This window comes from Hyperoodon ampullatus (genome assembly GCF_949752795.1).
Source record: "Hyperoodon ampullatus genome assembly, chromosome: 19".
Lineage (NCBI taxonomy): Eukaryota > Metazoa > Chordata > Mammalia > Artiodactyla > Ziphiidae > Hyperoodon > Hyperoodon ampullatus.
Window position 1 is genome coordinate 44206083 of NC_136932.1, and position 20004 is coordinate 44226086.

The 20004-nt window shown below is 53.4% G+C and overlaps 2 protein-coding genes across 8 annotated transcripts in view; one reads left to right on the forward strand and one right to left on the reverse strand.

Annotated features, from left to right (window-relative positions):
• Nucleotides 1-2924: 2924 nt before the first annotated feature.
• Nucleotides 2925-19946, forward strand: TIMM22 (translocase of inner mitochondrial membrane 22). 2 transcript variants are annotated; one of them, XM_079725676.1, is made up of 4 exons: nt 2925-3173; nt 5274-5470; nt 6096-6168; nt 19865-19946. In XM_079725676.1, exons 1-4 carry the CDS (start codon nt 2936-2938, stop codon nt 19912-19914), a joined length of 558 nt encoding a protein of 185 aa, XP_079581802.1. In that variant the 5' UTR covers nt 2925-2935; the 3' UTR covers nt 19915-19946. The 2 variants fall into 2 exon arrangements, with proteins under 2 accessions (XP_079581802.1, XP_079581803.1); XM_079725677.1 differs by lacking the exon at nt 19865-19946 and adding an exon at nt 7586-8117.
• Nucleotides 12691-20004, reverse strand: part of ABR (ABR activator of RhoGEF and GTPase) — a gene marked incomplete at both ends in the record, with an annotated part of 221353 nt that continues 214039 nt past the window's right edge. For all 6 annotated transcript variants that reach the window (XM_079725668.1, XM_079725667.1, XM_079725669.1 and 3 more), the window contains 7 exons: nt 12691-12780; nt 13431-13578; nt 15708-15813; nt 16855-16989; nt 18063-18202; nt 18891-19000; nt 19259-19318. In XM_079725668.1, coding sequence (XP_079581794.1) covers nt 12691-12780; nt 13431-13578; nt 15708-15813; nt 16855-16989; nt 18063-18202; nt 18891-19000; nt 19259-19318 — 789 coding nt within the window. The remainder of the gene's footprint in view (nt 12781-13430; nt 13579-15707; nt 15814-16854; nt 16990-18062; nt 18203-18890; nt 19001-19258; nt 19319-20004) is intronic.

The window sequence follows — 20004 nt, forward strand, 5'->3', positions numbered from 1 at the left end:
CAGGTTCAAGCCCTGGTCCGGGAAGATCCCACATGCCGTGGAGCAACTAAGCCCGTGTGCCACAACTACTGAGCCTGCGAGCCACAACTACTGAAGCCCACGTGCCACAACTACTGAAGCCAGTGTGCCTAGAGCCTGTGCTCTGCAACAGGAGAAGCCACCACAATGAGAAGCCCGTTCATCACAACTAGAGAAAGCCCATGCACAGCAACAAAGACCCGACACAGCCAAAAATAAATAAAATAAGTAAATTTTTTAAAAAAGCTTTAATACAAAGTCACTTGTCCAGTACCCACCATGCATGGTGACTCAGTTGGCTACTCAGAGTACCTATGTGGCCAGACCTCCTGCCAACGACGGGACTATTCAGACTACTCACTGTTACCAAATTCACAGCCAACTCAAATCCACATAGGACACACTGCACTTCTCAACTTGGACCTCCTCATTCCATCCCACTCCTGCTATTTCTTTTACTTCTGCACTCCTGACATGCTGAGAGAAATAGAGGCCAGCCAGGCTCTCCCGGACACCTGGGGCGAGAGACGATCAGGCTCTCCTCCAGTTCAGCACCTCCCCATCTGTGCCCTGACCTGGAGTCCTTCAAGTGATGGGTCATCAACTCAGAGTGTTCTGACTTCCTACGACCCTGCCTGTGAATCTCATTCATCCTGAAGTGTCTCCTATTCTTTCTGACCCACTGAGATATCGCCCCACCTCTGTAACCTTGCGGCCAGAACAGACAACCTGTAACATGAGAGCAGCTGGACTTTTAGTGAAGCTGTGGTCAGATAAAGTCCCTAGGGTGCTGGCAAAGATTCAGGCCAGGGAAACAGACATGGGAAACCACTTCTCACTTTCGGAATATGCTTGAAGAGGTTCAAGTTTTCCATCAGGTGAAACGCATTCCGCCTATGGAAGGAGATGGGTGGGGGAAGAGAGATACCAGATCAGTGTATCTGTGTCTCCATCTGTGATTCGGGCCATTATGTTCCATAAAAGTCTCCCTCCCTCCCTCACCATGGTTACAGTGGATCTCGTCACATGCTGACTTGGCTCGTACCTGAAATCTGGGGCAGACCCTTCATTTAGGGATTAATTATTGCTCTCTAACTAGTCCCAGGGATTAATTGTTTAGATCGTTCCTTGCTTTCCAAGGCCACCTTGCCTGGGACTTGCCTAGGGCCCTGTCCCAACTTCTCTCAGATCCAGCTTCGGCTCTTAAGACCTCAGCATGAATCAGAGCCCTGGGCCCCTCACTCAACTGGAAGGAATGGGTGGTTGGCAGGGTGTGTTGAGTTAGAGGTGCCTACAGGAAATGTCTGGTTCTTGTGTTGATGAGAAGGGTCGAAGCTGGAGATGAAGATTTGGGAGTCATTCCTGCATTAGAGGTGGTAGTAGAAGCTACGAGTGCGGATGAATTGCTCAGGTAGAGTGAGCTGCGTGAGAAAATAAAGGATGAAGCCCTGAGAGGACCAACAGGAAAAGGTCAGGCAGCGGTGCCTGCACCAAAGACGGAGAAACCGGAGAGGCTGTAGCACAGCGAGGGGAGAGGGGCTTTGAAGTTTCTTCACAGAAGGAGGAGGAGTCAATAGCGTGAAACGCAGCTGAGCAGTAAAGTGAAATGAGGTCTGAATTAGACTCAACCACGGGGGAGTCACCAGGGACCTTAGGACAAGCTGGTTCAGTGGTCTGGTGGGAGCAGAAGCAGAGTGAACCACAGGCTCTGCTCTGTGGCACAGAGAACTCTGGCTACCAAAGAGGTATCTCTGTCTCTGTTGACTGGCTACCTCACTACCTTCTGTCTCCACTTATGTTTCTCTTAGCTGATACACCCAGATACACTGCTAGTCTGGATCAATACAACAGTTGGGGATCTATTTTAGTACCACAGAAACTACTGCAGAAGATTTTCTGGGTTCATACACGGTGCTGTCTCACAGTTAACCTTCAGGTCCTCAGTTTGCAAGCTAGTAAGCACTGTTTGGTTGATTCAGCATAATATAAATTCGGCTTTTCATGGCAATGCTAGTCCCACATCATTAATTCCATTGACAACAGCTGGCTGGCGTGAGTAGCAGCCTCAGCTTCCCTTGCTCTCCGTCAGGCCATAGCCACCTCCACTTCCTATCATTGTCTCATATTAAGCTTGGTTAGCATCACTATTTTTGTTTGTTTGTTTGTTTTTTGGCCACACTGCGAGGCTTGCGGAGGCTTAGTTTCTCAATCAGGGATCGAACCAGGGCCCTCAGCAGTGAAAGTGTGGAGTTCTAACCACTGGACGGCCAGGGAATTCCTTTTTTTTTTTTTTTTTTAATAGCTTCACTCATTTTTTGGCTCCTTCTCTCTCCCCTCAACGGTTTAATTATTGAATAAAACATTTATTCCATACCTTTATACCACGCTTTCACGTTGATTTACAAAGCACCTTCCCCTATGGACATCTCACAACACACACTAGGAATTATTAGGCTGGAAGGGCCGTGGCGGGGCGCGCGCACTCCCTGCTGGCGTCCCGGCGCGCTGCAGCCTCCCTTTCCTCCCGCCCGTCAGGAGCTCGAGAGAAGGCGGAGACGCTAGTGCCCGCGCAAGGCTTCCTGGGAAATGTCTGGGGTGTACGTGTTAAACTACAAATCCCGACACCCACCGCGCTGCAGCCCCGAAGAAGGGGCTTTCTGGTGACTCTGAATCTTTGTCAGTGTCGTTGGGACTGCTGCACAAGCCTGATTCAGTATTCACAGGAGGTTTTGGGAGAACATGATAGCTCTTCTGCCAGGTGTGCACTAACGGACTTGGCTTCCGCTGCTTCCTCAGGCTCGCTCGGTGTGGAGAATCTGCCGTTGCGACACGGTGGCTGGGAGCGCAAGGCCCCACGGGAAGCTTGTGGAATCTGCTGTGGGAAGAAGGAAGCCGGGTTTCTTGGGCAGCCACAGTCATGGCGGAGACGCCCCATAGTGCCGGGGGCTCCGCGCCTGGGGCGGCGGCTTCCGCCGAAGCCCCGCTGCAGTACAGCCTTCTTCTGCAGTACCTGGTGGGTGACAAGCGTCAGCCCCGGCTCCTGGAGCCTGGGAGCCTGGGCGGGATCCCGAGTCCGGCCAAGAGTGAGGAGCAGAAGATGGTCGAGAGGGCGATGGAAAGCTGCGCCTTCAAGGCGGCGCTGGCCTGCTTGGGAGGTGAGGCGAGGAGGGGGGCCTTTGGGAGGCTTAGGGCTTGGGCGGCATAGGGGTCCCCTGCCAAGAAGACCACGCGCCTGGGAGGCGAGGAGTCCATGGGCTTCGACCTTGACCCACTCCCGCCTGGTTCAGTGAGCTCGAGCAGCGCCTCCCTAGACCCCGAGGTTGGCTTTCGCCTCTGGAAATTGGATCAGAGAATCGATCCTGGGTCGGGACCTGGGGGTTCTAAGATGGTTGATTTCATTCATTCATTCGCTTTTAAATAATCATTTTTCAACAACTTGTTACTTTGCAACTATCACGTGTCAGGCGGTGGAAAGACAGGGTGAGAACAAGATCCTTGTTCTAATGAAGCTAACATTTTAATATACATAGAAAATTGTTGAGAAGGAGCCTGGAGGAGAGCTCTGCAGACGTAGGGCCCAGCACCTGCAAAGGTCTGGCCGGAAGTGGCTTGAGATTAGAAAAAGAGAAAGGCCAGTGAGGCCAGTGTGACTAGACAACAGGGAAAGGGGGAAAGAAGTCTGGACTGGATTTTTTTTTTTTTTTTTTTTTTTTTAACGTTTTGAGGATTTGAGAATGTAGGTGTCCATCCTGTATGCAGAGTAAAGAGGGTGGCCACATTTGCAGGTGATTTGAACTCTCATTGAGAATGAAAGGCAATTAAAGGAATGTAGTGAGAGTGCACATGTGAAGTAGAGCAGAAAGAAAAATAGATCTTTCTTGGTTGGGGGAAGGCCACAGGAGGTGAGACTAGAGCGTGTCTTGGAGGATTGAGAGAATGGGGTTAGACAAAGAGGAGGAGAAACGGCATTTCAAGTTGGGGGTGGGGTGGGGGATTTGGGCTTTTTGCCTGCAGGCATTAGGGCAGTCATTGATGGTTTTTTAATTATTTTTTTAATGTTTATGTATGTATATTTATTTTGGCTGCGCTGGGTCTTAGTTGCGGCATGCGGGATCTTTAGTTGCAGCATGCGAACTCTTAGTTGCAGCATGCATGTGGGATCTAGTTCCCCGACCAGAAATCGAACCCAGCCCCCTGCATTGGGAGCCTGGAGTCTTACCCACTGGACCACCAGGGAAGTCCCCACTGATGGTTTTTTAGAGGGTAACAAGTGGTAATGAGCATGATGACTCAAGGTGGAGTGTGATGAAGGAAAGGAAAGTCTGTAGATAGGGAGACCATATAGGGAATTTGCTAGACTGAAGCTCCATGAGACATGGGCTGGGTCTTTGTTCACCATTGTGCCTGACCCTAATAAATACATATCTGTTGAAATGATGAATGAGTCTTTGTAGTGCTCCAGGGGCGAAGTGATAAAGGCCTTAGACTAGGATGATAATTGTGGACATAGGGTTACAGGGGGAAGCAAAGAAACAGTCAGAAATGCCCCTGAAGTTTGGAGCAGGAGTGACTGGAAAGAAGGAGCCATAAGCAGGGAAGTCTGGAGGGGAGGTGCCCATGGTTTCATTGAACGTATACCGACCTTGAGGTGGCAAGAGGACATCCATGTTGAAATGTCCAGCAGGCTCAGGAAGGTCAGCTGTGGACAGCAGTGTGGGGTTTGCCATTTGGTAGCTTCATGACCTTAGGGAAATTAGTTAACCTCTCTGAGCCTCAGTTTCTTCAGCTACAGAAAGGAGAGGATAATAGTATCTATCTCACAGGACTATTGTGAAGAATAAATGAGACTCTGACTATAAAGCGTCAGAGTAATTGGCACATGGTATTTACCAAATGACTATTATGGATGACACCGTCGTCAAGGGAGTGACTTGCAAAGTTGATACCTGAACTTGAGGGTGACTGGTTTACATGTGAGAGTGTAGAGAGAGAAAGGGGGTTAAAGACTGAATTTTGAAAATGTTAGAAAATGAAAGGAAGAAAGGAAGAAATCCAAGAAGAGTCAGAGAAGAAGCTGCCAACAAGATAGATCCTGGAGTTTGTAATGTGGAAACCAGACAAGTAGAGAGTTTTCCAGGCAGGAGGGGGCGTCCTCTTCGCTGGTGGCCATCCAAAAGGTGCTATTTGAGTATGACCCCATTACAGTAATCCAGAAAACATACCAAAGAAATCTTCATCTCTGTGTTTGTTTTTAGGATTTGTCTTGGGAGGTGCATTTGGGGTGTTCACTGCCGGCATTGATACCAATGTGGGCTTTGACCCTAAGGATCCTTACCGCACACCTACAGCAAAAGAAGTTCTTAAAGACATGGGGCAGAGAGGAATGTCCTATGCCAAAAATTTTGCCATCGTGGGCGCCATGTTTTCTTGCACTGAGTGTTTGGTAGAATCTGTAAGTGTCCCTGCCTTCTGAGAAAGCCTTGCCTGTTTCCATCTTAGGACCTCTCAAGAGAAATACTCTTAATGCTACTAGAAAGCAGGTCAGAAATGTCCAATACTTGCTAGATTAAATTTCCATTAAATAGTCCCTAATGTAAACTTTTTGTGCGTTTATGATTTGGGCTTGCATTATTTTTTACTTGTTTTTGTAGGCTAGAAGTTGGTTAATGAGTTTATTTTATGTATTTATTTTTTGGCTGCACCACGCTACTTGCAGGATCTTGGTTCCCCAACCAGGGATTGAACCTGGGCACCCTGCAGTGGAAGCACGGAGTCCTCACCACTGGACTGCCAGGGAATTCCCAGTTAACGATTTTAAACAGAATACTTACTGGGGAACTGAGAAGAGATTTTGATTACTTCCCAAATGTTACACTTGGCTTCAGCGCTCTGGTACCACCTGCAGGAGGCATTTATGAACACATTCAAATTTTAGGAACTATACTTTTGAAAGAGAAAAAGACAGGTTTCCTTTGGGGAGGGACTCAATTAGCCAGCCAGAAACCCTGTCTTTTTTTTCCTTCATCATCTTGTCTGGCTTGTTTCTTTGGCTCTGAACTGCTCTTCTCCACCCACAGTACCGGGGAAAGTCAGATTGGAAGAACAGTGTCATTAGTGGCTGCATCACTGGAGGAGCCATTGGTTTCAGAGGTTAGTAAACAGTTCTCAGATGGTTTTCTTTGTGGCCTTGGACAGCGTGCTGAAGTTGACATTTCTAAACATATGAGCATTCCAAGGACAGCCCAAGGTATATGTGGACACTTGATATTCTTCCCTTCTGACAAGTAAATCACGTTTGCTTCTGTGTTAACTCAGTTTTGGAAACTTCTAGTATCTAGATCAGGGTTTCTGATCTTTGGCATTGTTGACATTTTAGACCAGATAAATGTTTGCTAGCGGGAGGGGGGCGCTGTCCTGTGCATGGTAGGATGTATAGCAGCATCCCTGGCCTCCACCCCCTAGATGCTAGTAGCATCCTCTAGTGGTGACAAGTAAAAGTGTGTCCAGACATTGCCAAATGTCCCCTGGGGAACAGAGTCACCCCCAGGTGAGAACCACAGAGAGATCTAGATCTATCTTAGAAAAAAGAACTGCCCCCATCTTGAACATACGGGAAGAACTTCCTTATAATCTGCAGGTGTGTGTTGCTATGCAGGAAAGTACAGAAGCATAGCTGGGCCCCATTTGTCCAAATAGCAGGTTCTGCTGAAATTTCAGTTCCATGCATTGCAAACAGTTAGACATCTTTCTTCATACTATACAACTGTCATTTTAATTTTGTGAATAAGTTATCACGGTAATGTCTTTCTGCACCTTAGGGTTCTTAGATTTCTACCCCTTGAAAGCCAAATATAGGCATTCTAGAAATGTTGGGTTATCATCTATAAACAACAAAGAAAAAAACCGGTTCCCTGCCACTTCTCCCTGTTGGTGTGTCCATCAAGAGGGTGGTGCAGGGTGTCGGTGACAGGGCGTTCTTAACAGTGTACATTGCTGGGCTGCTCTCCATCTGCTGTGCCCGGACTTATCCAAAGGAAAAAGCCTTTTTTCTCATTTTCTGAGAGGCAGGATGATTTGCTGTCATTAAAACCTGATTTTCCTCCTCAAACAGCCATTTGTGATTTATGGAGTAACTTCCCCTTTGGTCTTCCCATGTCTCAGCTTTGTCAGGGCCTTTGAGAGGCTCAGCTCCCTCTAGGATTGCTTTGATCACCTTCCCAGGAATTTATTCCATAAACAAATCAGGGTAACAGGCCATATGCTTTCACTTGATTCCAAGGGCTGGTTCTCTTAACCAGTTTCCTGCCTGTGAGGGGCTATTTTCATGAGGCTGGAAATAGTAATTCTTTAGAACGAGAAAAGTTAAATGAACGTACAGTTAGATAAAAGCACACTGGATCAGATCGTGTGCACAGCTTCACTGAAGTCTTCCAGCTCTCTGCTAGGTTGAATGATTTAGAACACGTACGCCGGTTTCTTTGCATCTGCGAGTACCCAGACTTTTCCTGAGTGCAGCCTGACCCAGCATCTGTCACCACAGGTAATGCCATTTGTGTTTGCTTTACAGCTGGCTTAAAGGCTGGGGTCATTGGTTGTGGAGGTTTTGCTGCTTTCTCTGCTGCGATCGATTATTACCTACGGTGAGAGCAGTTGCCTCCGGGGAAGGATGATGCCAGCCCAGGATCAGAGCTGTTCTGTGTAGGGCAGTTTCTGCACCATTCCGGGGCACTTGCTTCAGAGACTGAAGACATTTGTTTTCCCTCACATAGTTGGTGTCGTGAGGGAGGCGCCTGGCTGCAATCTGCCACCTCTGAGCAGCCACGCTCTCTGCTCCTGGACTCCAGCCAGGCTGTGGGGGGCTGTGCCACGCCAGCCTCTCTCTTTCGGGCAGATCAGGAGTCAGCGTGTTGACCTGTAGGAATTGAGTTCCGCAGAGGTTCGGTCCTGATCACAGTTGGCCGTGGGAACGAAGGGGACTTTACATATACCCAGGAAGCTGTTCTACCTTGGACCTCCATGCCGTCATCCATCTCACATTGGGGCAGGGCAAAGTGAATTTATGCCATCCGACCAATTATGTCATTTTGTTTAGTGTTCTGCTATCCTTGTTAAAAAACATATACATATATATATGTATTTATATTACAGTTTAAAAGGTTGGCTTATTTTTATTTTCAAATTCCACAATTCCCAAAAATGGTTCCAGGTGCCCAGAGATTGAACATGCATAGGGAGAGCGTGAGCGAACTCCTGAAAGTTCGGGGATGTTAGGTTCCCAGGGTCCGCAGGGTAGTGTTATCCTCACTGAGACTGTCACACTGGCCAGGGCCTTCCCCTACAGAAGCCCGGCCTAGCCATGTCCTAGGATGCGTTGCAATTCCACGCATAACCCCTGCTGGCCTCTTCTAAAAAACCCTCCCATGGGCTGGCCAGTGGGAACGCCTGCGGTCTAAACCGCACATTGGTGTTCTGCTCTGACCACCAGACCAGGCCCGGCTCAAGGACACAGTGTGTGAAGGGTCCTGCTCTGGTCATCCTGGTGACTAAGTCGCAGCAGCCACTGGTTATGATCGGACCGTGTTGAGGAGCTGTTCACCACCGTTTTTCTCTGGTGTCGGTTTCTTTTTCTCCCTTAAACATATTAGTGTTTTTGACTTGGCCTGGTAGCCTTTTTTCTGACAGTAGCAGCTCAGCCTAATTCTGTGCCATATGCAAAGAAATAGCCTTTTACAATTGGGATCTGCCACAGATGCTGCTTTACTCGGGTGCTTTGGTGGGTGGGGGGAGATGAACTCAGGACAGGCAGGTAGCTTGGTGGGGGCCATGTAATTCCAGCCACCTTAAGCCAGTGGTAACGTCTCCTTTATTCTACCTTTGCCTTTTTGACTTTTTTTGGCTTTCTGCCCCCTTGTCTGCTGTCTTCCAGCTCACCCACCCTTAACCAGAATTCAGACTCAGCTGAACCATCCAGACATCCTGAGTGAGTGTGTGTGTGAGATAATGTCAAACCCAGCTGGTAACACCTTCCTCTGGCCATGTCTGCTGTTGCCTTTGGAATGAGTGAGCTAGTACATAAGACTCATGTCCTTCTATGGGGAATTCTATAGAATGCCTGTCCCAGTCTCAGTCACGAGGCTTCACTGCTGCTAGGCTGGCTGGAGTATCCTCACAGGTCAGAGAACAAATAAATGTAGGAGTGTTTCCTCTACCGTCCGTAAATAAGTCACCTATAAGCACTTAGAGCAAGAGTAGATACTCCTACCCTGGCACCTGTTACAGTGCTAGAAGCCCAGCATCTTCTACCATCCAGTCTAGTGCGTGGGGTCAAATACATTGACTGAGTACAGGAAACTGCCCTCACGACTGCCTTGAAAAAGATGAGCCCCGGGCTGTCAGTAGCCATCAGTTCAATAAGCCAAGCATTGTCCACGTTGACTATTCAATCAAGAGAGGAGATGAATAGTTTCCTGTTTTAGATGGCTAAGGAGGCAGTATGAGCTCATAAACCAAACACCAATTTTCAGAGACATCTGTTCCTGATCTCCAGAATAAACACAGTGTCCAATGGCTTAGGCTGGTGGGAGCCTACATTAACCCCACTAGCTCTCTTACAGGGAGGATGGGCCCTCTAGGGGATCCAGCCTCTCCAACAAGCAGATGAGGACAAAAGGCTGCCCCAAAGACCTGCTACTTCCAAGGAAAATGTAGAGAAAAGTTTACATAAAATAAGCCTCCACTTGAATGGACAACTTCCTGCCATCTCTCTGAGGCATACTGATGGCCACGTCCCTGGTGGGGCAGTTGTATTTCATGCAAAGAACCGGCTGGTGACTGAGCTGGAGGCGTTGGTGAAAGAGCAAGGAGGGGCATGGGCTCACCGCCCCCCAAAACTGCCACAGTCCCCACAGGCCGAAGGGAAGCTCAAGGGGGGAGTTCACTAGGTAAACAGATTCTTGGAAGCACATCTGGATGCAGCTGGAAGAGTTAAATATTTAGATTGGTGGTCTTCCCTGGACTCCTGAGAACACAAACGTCCACACCACAGGGCTGAGTTGTGTGCAAATGTTGGGGCTTTGCATTTTTTTTATTAACATTTTCCTCTCACGTGGTTTACATCAATTTATAATCTACGTAAGTTGAAACAGAACATAGACCAAAGAAAAATATATCCTTACCAACTTATTAAAGTCAAATATTAATGAAGTGTCCCATCCTACCTGTATCAGCAAACACCGGCAGCCCACAGCCGTTGCCAGCAAGGACAGGCATGCAGGATTCCTGTAGCCTGTCTGATGGGCCTCTGTTGGCACAGCCTGCCCTGCTGGGCACAGTAGCTGGGGCTTCTGAGCTGCACAGTCCCTGTCTCGTAGGAGAACCCATGGGCTATTTCCTTGGTGCAGCTCAGTAAAGGTCTGGTACCCGCCCCTCCCCACTCTTGGGGGTGGAATTTATAAATATTCTGAGCCTTTTGCATTTCTCAGCCCTTCCGGCCTTCCTCCCATTCTCATTGCCTAAGTGAGGTTGGGGGGCTGCAGTAGCTACCTGATGCTGAGAAGCAAACCTCCCTTGTTTTGGGGAGGTGGGAGGCACCCATTTGGGGCCGTAAATAGCTCTAGCTGGGCCTCCAGTTCATTCCAGTCAATGGCTGTGGAAGCAAGAGCCTTCCATGCCACATACCAGCCCCTGAGTGCCGAGCAGACTCCAGGGACGATCAGACACTGGGGACCTTTAGACCCAAGCGGCCTTCTTTCTCTACGCTGTCTCAGGGAGCGGGGCTCCTTGCTAAGCTGCTAGCAGGCAGCTAGGGGGTCAGTATTTCCCTCCTCTTAGGCATCTCTTTCCCCCGAGGTGCACAGAATGTGTACCGTTCTGCCCATGATTGGGCAACAGGTGTAAACAAGGTGAGAAAGGGCCCTTCCTCTCACTGAGCAAGTGCTACGGCTTTAGGGCCCTAAACCCTTCTTTAAAACAGCTCTGAGCTCAAGCTAGGGGAGCTCTCCTCTCCAATCCTGAGGGCCTAGAATCTAGCCTATGCCACACAGGAGAGCCAGGGAGCTGTGTACTGCAGCTCCAATCTGCAGCCCTGGAGTGTCTGCCCTCCCAGGCTAACTGCCAGAGGCTGGCGGCCGCTGCTCAGGTGGGAAGAAATTGCACTTTGGGGGTACTTCTCACTCCTTTCCAGTGCTGAGCAGCGGGCCTCGGTGTTGGGATCGGAACCTGCTGATCCCCTACCCTGGAGCACAGCGTCCACAGCGAGGGTCCCCTGCAAAACCCAGTCCCGAGAGAGGCAGGTACCTGTGACTCATTTTTCCCCAGCTCCTGGAGTTTCCCCGCGTTCACCCGCAAGGCTGCGTCTAGAAGCCGGGGGTGGAAGGCAGCACCATGACGGCTGGCTAGCTGGACTGTGCCTGCCTTTCCCAGGGCCTGGAGCACACGTGGCCGTGGGGGCTGCCCCTGGCAGTGCTTGGCTGTGGAGAAAGTGTAAACCCTAAGGCAAAGGTGCCACGAGGTACGGGAGGCACCGGGAAGGACTAGCCCTCCTGGACAGAACCTGCCTGTTTCTGGACACCTGCTTCAGCCGTAGTAGCTGCCCTCCCAGAAGCCCAGCTCCACGAGAAAAGCCACCACAACTGCTTGCTGCCGAGAGCCTCTTTCCCCCCAGCCCAGGACACCCAGCGCTCCCTGGCGCTCCTCTCAACGTCCCACCTGTCCTTTTTCCTCGGCGGCCTGACCCTCCCACCTCCCCGAATTCTTTCCTGACCTTCTGGCTACCTTGATAGCAGGTCACTTGTGAGTCTTTATACTCAAAGGAAATAGAACACCAAGGGAAAAGGAACTGAAAAGCAGAAGAAACAGTCAAAGATGCCTCACTGGTACTGGAGACAGAACAGATAAACCCAGAAATGGAGATTCTCAGGTGGAAAAATCCCAGAAATCCGCTCTCCAGCCTGTGCTAAGCTGAGGATTAGTGTGAGTCTGTCTCCTTGTCCAACATTTGCACAGGCGGCAAGGCAAGCAGGTGCGCTTCCGCAGGCAGAGGGCAAGGAGAGGCCGGGGGCAGCAGGCGGCAGCACGGCACGGGCCACCACTGCCACCGCCGCCCAGGGCCTCCTCAGAGCTTTCGAGGCGCTGGATCAAAAACCAAGGCTGCACATGCATGCAGGCAGGCTGGGAGGGAGGAGAGGGTGGAGGAAGACCGAGGGGAGGCTGCCAGGAGACTGCAATCTGGGGGCAGGGCCAAGAGAGGAGAAGCTGGCAGCAGTCACAGCGCAAAATAAAAGCCCTTGGACCGGACTCAGGAGGAAAGAAAGTGTTGGAGGAAATGAAAGAACAAAGCAGGCTGTCTGTGTGCCCACACCGGGTCGGTCACTACCTTTCCTGCATGACAAGTAGACGTAAAACAATTCCCAAACAGCACGGAGCATTAGACACAACTAGAGGAACAGAGGGCAGAGCCCGGGGTGCACAGCAAGGCTGGGGCCGGGTCAGCTGGCTTTGTACAAGGTGGCACAAAAGATGCACGTCTTCCAGTTCTTGGAAATCTGTGTCCCTTGGAGTCTGGAGCGCTGGGTTTGGGAGTTCTCTATTGTAGTCCTTCAAGTCTGGGTTGGGTCCCCGGCTGGAGAGGTTGGCTCGGGCCACCCCCCCCCCGCCAGACGCTCCCACCTTGGGCTACACATCGGTGGAGAAGTACAGTGTGTTCCGCTTCAGTTCTGCGAAGGAAATGGGGGGGTGCTGCAGGTAGTAGAGGAGGACCTGGACCTGCGGGAAGACAGGGGGGACTGAGGCTGGGGTCCTCGCCCTGGAGGCCCTCCTCCGACCCGCTGAGAAGACGTGGTCTCCAGGCTGGGCCCCTGTGGCTGGCTCCCCGCTTCCCCTTCCTCGGAAGCCCAGGTGTGGCTGCCCATTTGCAGCAGTAGAGGGCGCTGCAGGGCAGAGGGTGGGGAGCCTGGGACCACTTGCCCAACCTCAGTCATAAACTTCCAACATGCTCCAGAGCTTGGCTTTGGCTTGGCAGCCCTGCTTCAGACCAGACCCTGCCCTGGGTCTTGTAGGGCTCCCAGGGAAGCTTCCTGACCCTGGAAGCGATGCTAGAGCTTCCATGCGTGGGGACAAGGCCCACGCCTTGTCCTTTTTTTTTTTTCTGATACCCCTAGGCTTGCTTTCTGAGGCCCAGGCACTCCCAGGATTGCAGCCAGCACTTGAGACAGACAACCTCTGGGCCCCTGGTCTAGGTTCCTACTTTTCAGCAGGGCTCTCCAGAGCCCTGCCTCCCTGGTGACATCCTACAGACCATCATCCCCGCTGTCAGGAGGGGAGGGGGTCAGGAGTCCTAGCTGTTCTCTCTCCACCCCTCAGGGAGGCTTGTCCCTCCCCTCCAGCAGCCGCAGGCCTGGGCAGTGTGTAGGTACCTGTGCCATGACATCGTGGGACCAGATGTCGGCAGCCGACGTGAGGTGTGCTTTGCTCTCCACTTCTGAGGGTCTCAGTAACGTGGGGCCAAACACAGTAGCCAGGTTGTGAAGGGACATCTTGTTGACGGGCTCCTTCTCAGCAACCCTGGGAGGGAGGGGAGGGAGGGGAGGGGAGAAAAAAGTCATTCCTGGCAGCCGCATGGGGCTCCAGACCCTTGGCTGTTAGCACTCCTGGAAGGATTCCCACAGGTGGTCACTAGCCTCCCTCTCCTGAGGGTAGAGACTGCTTGGCAGGGAGGGGACTCAGCCAAGGGACCAAGTTCCGAGCTATGTTCCAGTACGTTCCAATAACATATTCCCAGCTCCTGGGCCACCCCTTGAACTGATGGTAAACCGTCAGAGCCAGAAGGACCCACTCCAACCCCCTTGCCTTAGAGATACTATTACTGGTTCAAGAACTTTCCCTATAATAATTCATGCTCATCACAAACCTTTGGGTAGGTAATATTATCATCTCCACTGTACAGATGAAGAAACCAGAGTACAGAGAGGGTAAGTGACTTGCCCGAGGTTACACAGCTAGCAAGTGGCAGAGCTGGGATCTGAACCCAGGCAGTCTGCCTCCAGAGCCCACGCTCTTGCCCACCGTGCGTGTTCCCCACAATCGGCCCAGCCATGGAGGGGGGCCCTGAGGAAGAGTCGGAGCAGGCGGGGCTGGGCAGGGGGCAAAGGCCTGAGGTCTGCCTGCTGCACTGTGGCAGGAACAACCCTCATCCCAGATGGAGCCCAGGGGCTGTTCTACCAAGCTTCTCCAGAAGGGTCTGCCTCATGGGGCTCCAGAGCTGCCTCCCTTTGGATCTTCCTCTGCTTCTCTTGCATAATAAGCCAGATGCTCTGTAGATATTTCCCGAGTGACAGCAGGGGCTGCCATCTGTGGCTGGTGTCCAGCAGGCTCAGTACCAGCCAACTCATCAGAGAGGCCCTGTGCCTCCCCCAGTCCCAAGCAATGTTTCTGGGGCTGAGACCCAGCCGCCCTGAACAGCGCCCCTCGCCCCACTCCCACTACACCGTCACCCCACCCTCCAGGCCGGAGCCATGGATGCGCCTGCTGACTGCTTTGGAAACGGGCAGAAAAACACTGCCATGCCAGGAGGCAGCTGTGCAGCTGGCCCAGCCCCTCATCCCCCCGCCCCCAACACACACACACCCCGGCCGGGGCCCAGATGTGGGAACAGAGTGTGCCCGGTTCCGAGGGTGGAAAACCTAATGAATTTTCCTTCCCATTCCTCCTCTGTGTCCTCCCCACAGTGCTCGCCAAACTATTTGGGAATTGGTTGGGACTTCGGTCCTGGCCAAACCAGAGGGAAAATGTCTCATAATGGGAAAAACAAGACAGCAGCCCAGGCATTCCCAGGTCTCTGGCCCTCCAGAGCCTGGCCTGGCCTGGTGGCCGAGCCGCCACTGGGAGCCTGGGCCTGAGGGCTCACGGCCCCTCACCAGGGGCTCCCGGGTCCCGGGTGGCAAATGGACTTAAGGGACGCCTGGGGACTTTTCCTCCCCACTCACACCTGGGACCGGTCCTGGACTCAAAAGTGAGTGACAAGGTCACCGTCAGGGCTAGCTTCCAGTATGAACTTTGCTGCAGGCGTAACTTGAGCAGCTGTTGGTTTGACCTGACTGTGGCGGGGGCAGAGGAGAAGGTCGGAAGGACTGTAGTTGAGGATCTGGGAGATGTGGCTTCTAAGGGCAGAGCTGCTGCTGACCCCAGGCAAGTCCCTGCTCAGATTCCCTATCTGTTCGATGAGCTGTGGGTCAAGACCAGCGGGCTTCAGATTTTTTTGACTGTGACCCACAAACACACACACACACACACACGTTTGACCCGATCATCCAGCACATGCAACGTGCGTAACTGAACAGAACAATAGGCACACTTGCTGCTCGCACTGCACCCTGAGGCTGTCTGCTAAGTGGACCGAATGACCTACTGACTGTAAAATCCACCTACAGTCCTTGGCTCTAGCCCTGCCTTTCTAAGCATTCTGTGGCCAGTATTTGAGGTCGCCATTAGAACCCAAATATTTCTCCAAAGAGAAGAATGTGAACACAAGAATTTGAAGAGCAAACTCTCACCCTGCTATGGTGTCCCAGCAGACGCCAGCACCCACTTGGAGGCACGGAGGATGTGGGTTCCCCAGCGGATGTGTCCTCCCCCCAGCTGAAGCCTGCCCTGGCTCCCTGCCCCCTCCCCTGGACTGGGCCCCTCCCCATTACCTTTTCAAGTGTTCCAGCAGGAAGAGGAAGGTGATGAGGTTGGGGTCTGGCAGGGAGCGGAGCAGGTGCATCATGCAGTTTTCCTTGGCAGCAGGGTCTGACAGGGCTGTGGGGAGAGAAGGGGCTGGGGCGGGGCTTGGCTCTGGGCGGGGAGGCCTTAGCCAGTGCCCTGTGGTCAGGAGGCTACGGGATGCTGCGGGAAAGCCCAGGCTGCAGGGGTTCAGGGGAGCAGACCCTGCAGGGAAGGGCCTGGTATTTCCCCAACGGTGGGCTATTGGAGGTTCCTACAGGAGGCCCCACCACAACCTGTAACTCAGCCAGGCGGCAGGCCGGTGGGCAGCAGACACCGTTCTTCCCCTCCCTGCAGAGGCCTTTGGGGCTGGAGCCATTCCCCATACCTGGACTGTAAGGCTGAGTTTAAGACAGTGATGTCATGGCATGAATGTTCTCTCTTTTTTTGGCCGTACCACACGGCTTGTGGAATCTTAGTTCCCTGACCAGGGATTGAAACCAGTCCCTCTGCAGTGAGAGCACGGAGTCCTAACCACTGGACCACCAGGGAATTCCCTGAATGTTCTTCAAGCACCTCCGCTGCCGGAGCCCAGCAGTGAGCTGCCTTCCATGGGCTCCTCACTCCTGTGATCCAACCCAGGAGAAGACAAGGCAGGAGGGATGCGCCCAGGCCAGGATTTGGCCCAGGTGGGTAGAGGCCGGAGCCCTGCCAGCCAGGGCTCCCAGCTTCCTCCCCACCCTGGGCATAGGTCCGAGATGAGACAGTGCTCCTTCTGGAAGGCTCAGTACAGGCCACGTCAAGTGTACGCCAGCTCACTTCTTCTTGGCCCCAGGGCACCAGCCCGACCACCCACCTCAGGGCAGATTTCCCTGGATTCCTGGGTTTCTAGGCAAGGAGGTCAGTGTCCAAAGAGGAAGCACAGAGGGCAGCCCGGAGGGATGAGACGGGAGAGAGGGTCCAGCCTCCAGATGAGGCCCCAGCAGGCCACACCTTGCCCTCCAGGCCACTCAGCCACACGGCCCTATGCAGTGGGCAGATCAACAAGCAAGGGAAGCCACAGATCTCCTCTCTCACTCTTTACTGGTCAGGGAGGCCTGGCTCAGCTCAGCCCTCAGGCCCCCACTGGAGGCTCACCGATGCCCTCCATGAAGGCTGGGTAAAGTCGGTCTGTGAGGAGGGGCTCGGGCAGCTCCCGGAAGTATAGCTTGAGGGTGCCAGCGATGGCGTTGATGTCCATGTCACTCAGCATGAGCAGGATGTCCTTGTTATCTGTAGGGGAGACGGGAGGTCAGGGGCTGTGCTGGCTGAGCCACCTCCGTCCCCCACGCAGCCCTCAGCTGGGCAGGTAGCCCTGTTCCGTCCCTCTATCCATCCTGAGACAGCTTGCCTAGGACACCCCCCACACTGTCTCCAGTCTGCTCTCCCCAGGAATGGCAGGATGTAGGTAGTGCCTACAGGTGGCCTGTGACTCAGCTCCGTGGGGGGAGGGGAGCATAGATCATCCAGAGTCCTGGAGTCACACTCACACCACGTGTCACATGCCCTCCTTCCAACTGGAATCTCCCCACTGCTAAGCCCCTCTCTGGAAGGCGCTGCACATTTTTTATACCTAAAATCATGTTCCAACAAAGCCTCAGCTTCCAGGTGGCACAGAGGAGCCGTGTGCCAGCACGTCCCCAGCTCCCCACCCAGGCTCCCCGAAAACGTCTGCCGGGCAGCTGCCCAGGGACACCCACCGGGCCCCCTCTCAGCTCCCATGAATCAGCACTGCCCGGCCGTTCAGGTGTCCTGACTACTGGGTGTGCTGTTGCTGCAGCCTGAACAACGAGATAGGGGAAAGAACCGGAAAGGTCAGGCGCCACCACCAAGGAGCCTACAGTCAAAGCGAGAGGCAGCAATGCCCCTCCCAGAGGGCACTGGGGGCCCGGGAGAAGGTAGAGGTGCCCGTGCCAGCCAACCCAGGCTCAAAGCCCTTTAGTTTCCCTGCAGCCCACCGGGCACCAGGGAGCCAGCAAGAAAGCCAGGAACACAGACTCTGGAACCCGAAAGATCTGAGTTTAAATCAGGCTCAAAGCCTATATACGGAGTAATCCTGGGCAAGTGACTTGGCCTCTCTGAGGCTCGGCTTCCTAATCTGTAGCAATGGAGAAGAGATTGGAGGGCAGGGGATCACCCCATGCCTTGCTGGGCTGTAGTTCACAGACTGAGGCTCCTCTGCCATCGGCTCGTCGAGGCCTCTCCGTGGAGAAGCCTCCCGCTTCCGCTGCACTCTCCTCCCAGCCCCACGAGCCTGCGGGAGCGCCCCCTCCCCGCTGCTGCCCAGCTGGGCCTCCCCGACTCACTGGCATCAAAGACGGCCTTCAGCGCCTGGATGTCCGTGGCCACCCCTGATATCCGGTAGATGCCAACCTCCTCGATGCCCCTCTTCTCCACCTCCTCCACGCACTGCCGGACGATGTAGGGCACCTTGGAGCGCTCCCGCCTGGTGGGGAGGCGATGTGAGGGGAGGGACGGTGGAGGGAGGCCCCCCAGTGATAGCTATATGTACCCCTTCTCTGCAAACCTTGGCCTTGGAGAGCTTGGCTTCTGGGATCAGGAGGTGGGGGGCAAGGAGAGGGCTAAGAGGCCACGCCACCCCACCCCCCAACAGCCTGCCTGCACGCTGGGGTCAGCAGGGGACAAAGGTGGGAGGGAGGAAGTTTTAGGAGATCAACCCAAAGACTAAAGGGAGAGTGTTCCTCAGAACACAGGGCTCAGATTCAAATGCTATGGGGGCCCCCAGCAGGTCACCTACAGAGGGGGGTGGGCCAGGTCCTGGAGACAAGGGGAGGGCAGGGGGGCTGAAGGGTGGCCTCTCCCAAGGAGCAGCCACTCCTGGATTCCAGCCTGCCACCGTCACACCAAGACACGGGCCTACAGTTGTCACATCTTCCCACCTATTACAAGAAGCTGACCGTCTGGGATCTTCATGTGCAGTCTCCCAGTGCTTAAGTGCTGGCTCATTTATTTCTAAAGCATCATGTGAGGTAGAGAACACACCTCTGCAGGCCACTTTTGCCCTCCAAACTGGCCGTTGTGACTGTTGAACTGGAAAGTGATTGTTGAGGGGCCAGATGAGGGTGGGGGGCCTGGAGGGCAGGGCTGGCAGGGACCCCGGGCGCAGCACCTACTTGGTCACCACGCTGATCTTCACACCGAAGACGCCGGTCTGCTTTTTGGACGGGGTCCTCTTCAGGCTCATGTCTCGGCTGGTGAATTTCATGGAGAATTCCACTTTGATCTGGTTGGGGGCAAGGCAGGCACAATCCCCCAGGGCATGAGTGCCCAAGGAGTGCCCCCCAGGACTGCAAACAAGGGCTACCTCTCCCACCCAGGGCTCCCTGAAACACCTACAGGGTGGGAGCGAGAGGGGTGGAGGCAGAGGAGAGGGGGGAGGGGCTGGGCTAAGGAGGCGGGGGTCCGACAGCCCCCCCAGGGCACCAGCAGAGGCCAGGCTGCCCACCCACTGTGCAGACACTTCCTATCTCTCTGGGCTCACCCCATTCATCTCAATCACATCTGTGTGCCAGTTCTTCGTTTCTACAGTTTGTGGATCCAGCTGCAGAGAAAGAAAGAAAGAGAACGTGAGAGAGAGAGAGAGAGAGAGAGAGAGATGACAGCTGAGACCAAGCCAGAGCTCTCCCTGCTGTTCAGCCACGGCTCAGAAGTTGGCTAAAAGGTCAGGAAGATGGAACTGGGGGCTGATGCTTATCTTGACATCAGTCCTTCAGGGGCTCCAGCCCCCAGGCCCCTCCTGCCCTGGCTAGTGAAGGACTGCCCCCACTCTGGGAAGGAGGTGGGGTGCGCTCTTAGGCACATTCACCCATCACCTCTCATTCACTCCTGACCCCACCCTGTGAGATGGGTATTAGCACCCCATTTCACAGATGCAGAAACCGAGGCTCACAAACCATCAGCAACTTGCTCAACTTCCTGAACTGGAGTTGACAGCAGGGGATGTAGCCAGTGTACCCGGAGGTGGTGAACGGGAGGCGGTGCCACATAGAGGTGAAGAGCCCTGGGTCTGAATCCCAGCTCTGCCACTGTGTGACCTTGGAAAGTTTTCACCTTGCTAAACCTCATTTATTTCATCTGTTCACTGCAGCCAGTGAAGAACCTGCCTTGCTGGACTGTCCTGAAGACTCAGTAAGATAACGGGTAAATGGCTGGTCTCTCAGAAAGCAAACACTCTGTAGAGGAGGCCCCCAAACTGGGCAGGAGCCCCAGGGGAGTGGAGATGGCAGG

Bases quoted from the DNA above. Each gene is read 5' to 3' on its own strand.
- TIMM22 (XM_079725677.1), top strand. From the start codon at position 2,936: ATGGCGGAGACGCCCCATAGTGCCGGGGGCTCCGCGCCTGGGGCGGCG. The intron at 3,174-5,273 runs GTGAGGCGAGGA...GTTTGTTTTTAG, and splicing joins GGCGCTGGCCTGCTTGGGAG to GATTTGTCTTGGGAGGTGCA. The intron at 5,471-6,095 runs GTAAGTGTCCCT...CTCCACCCACAG, and splicing joins CTGAGTGTTTGGTAGAATCT to TACCGGGGAAAGTCAGATTG.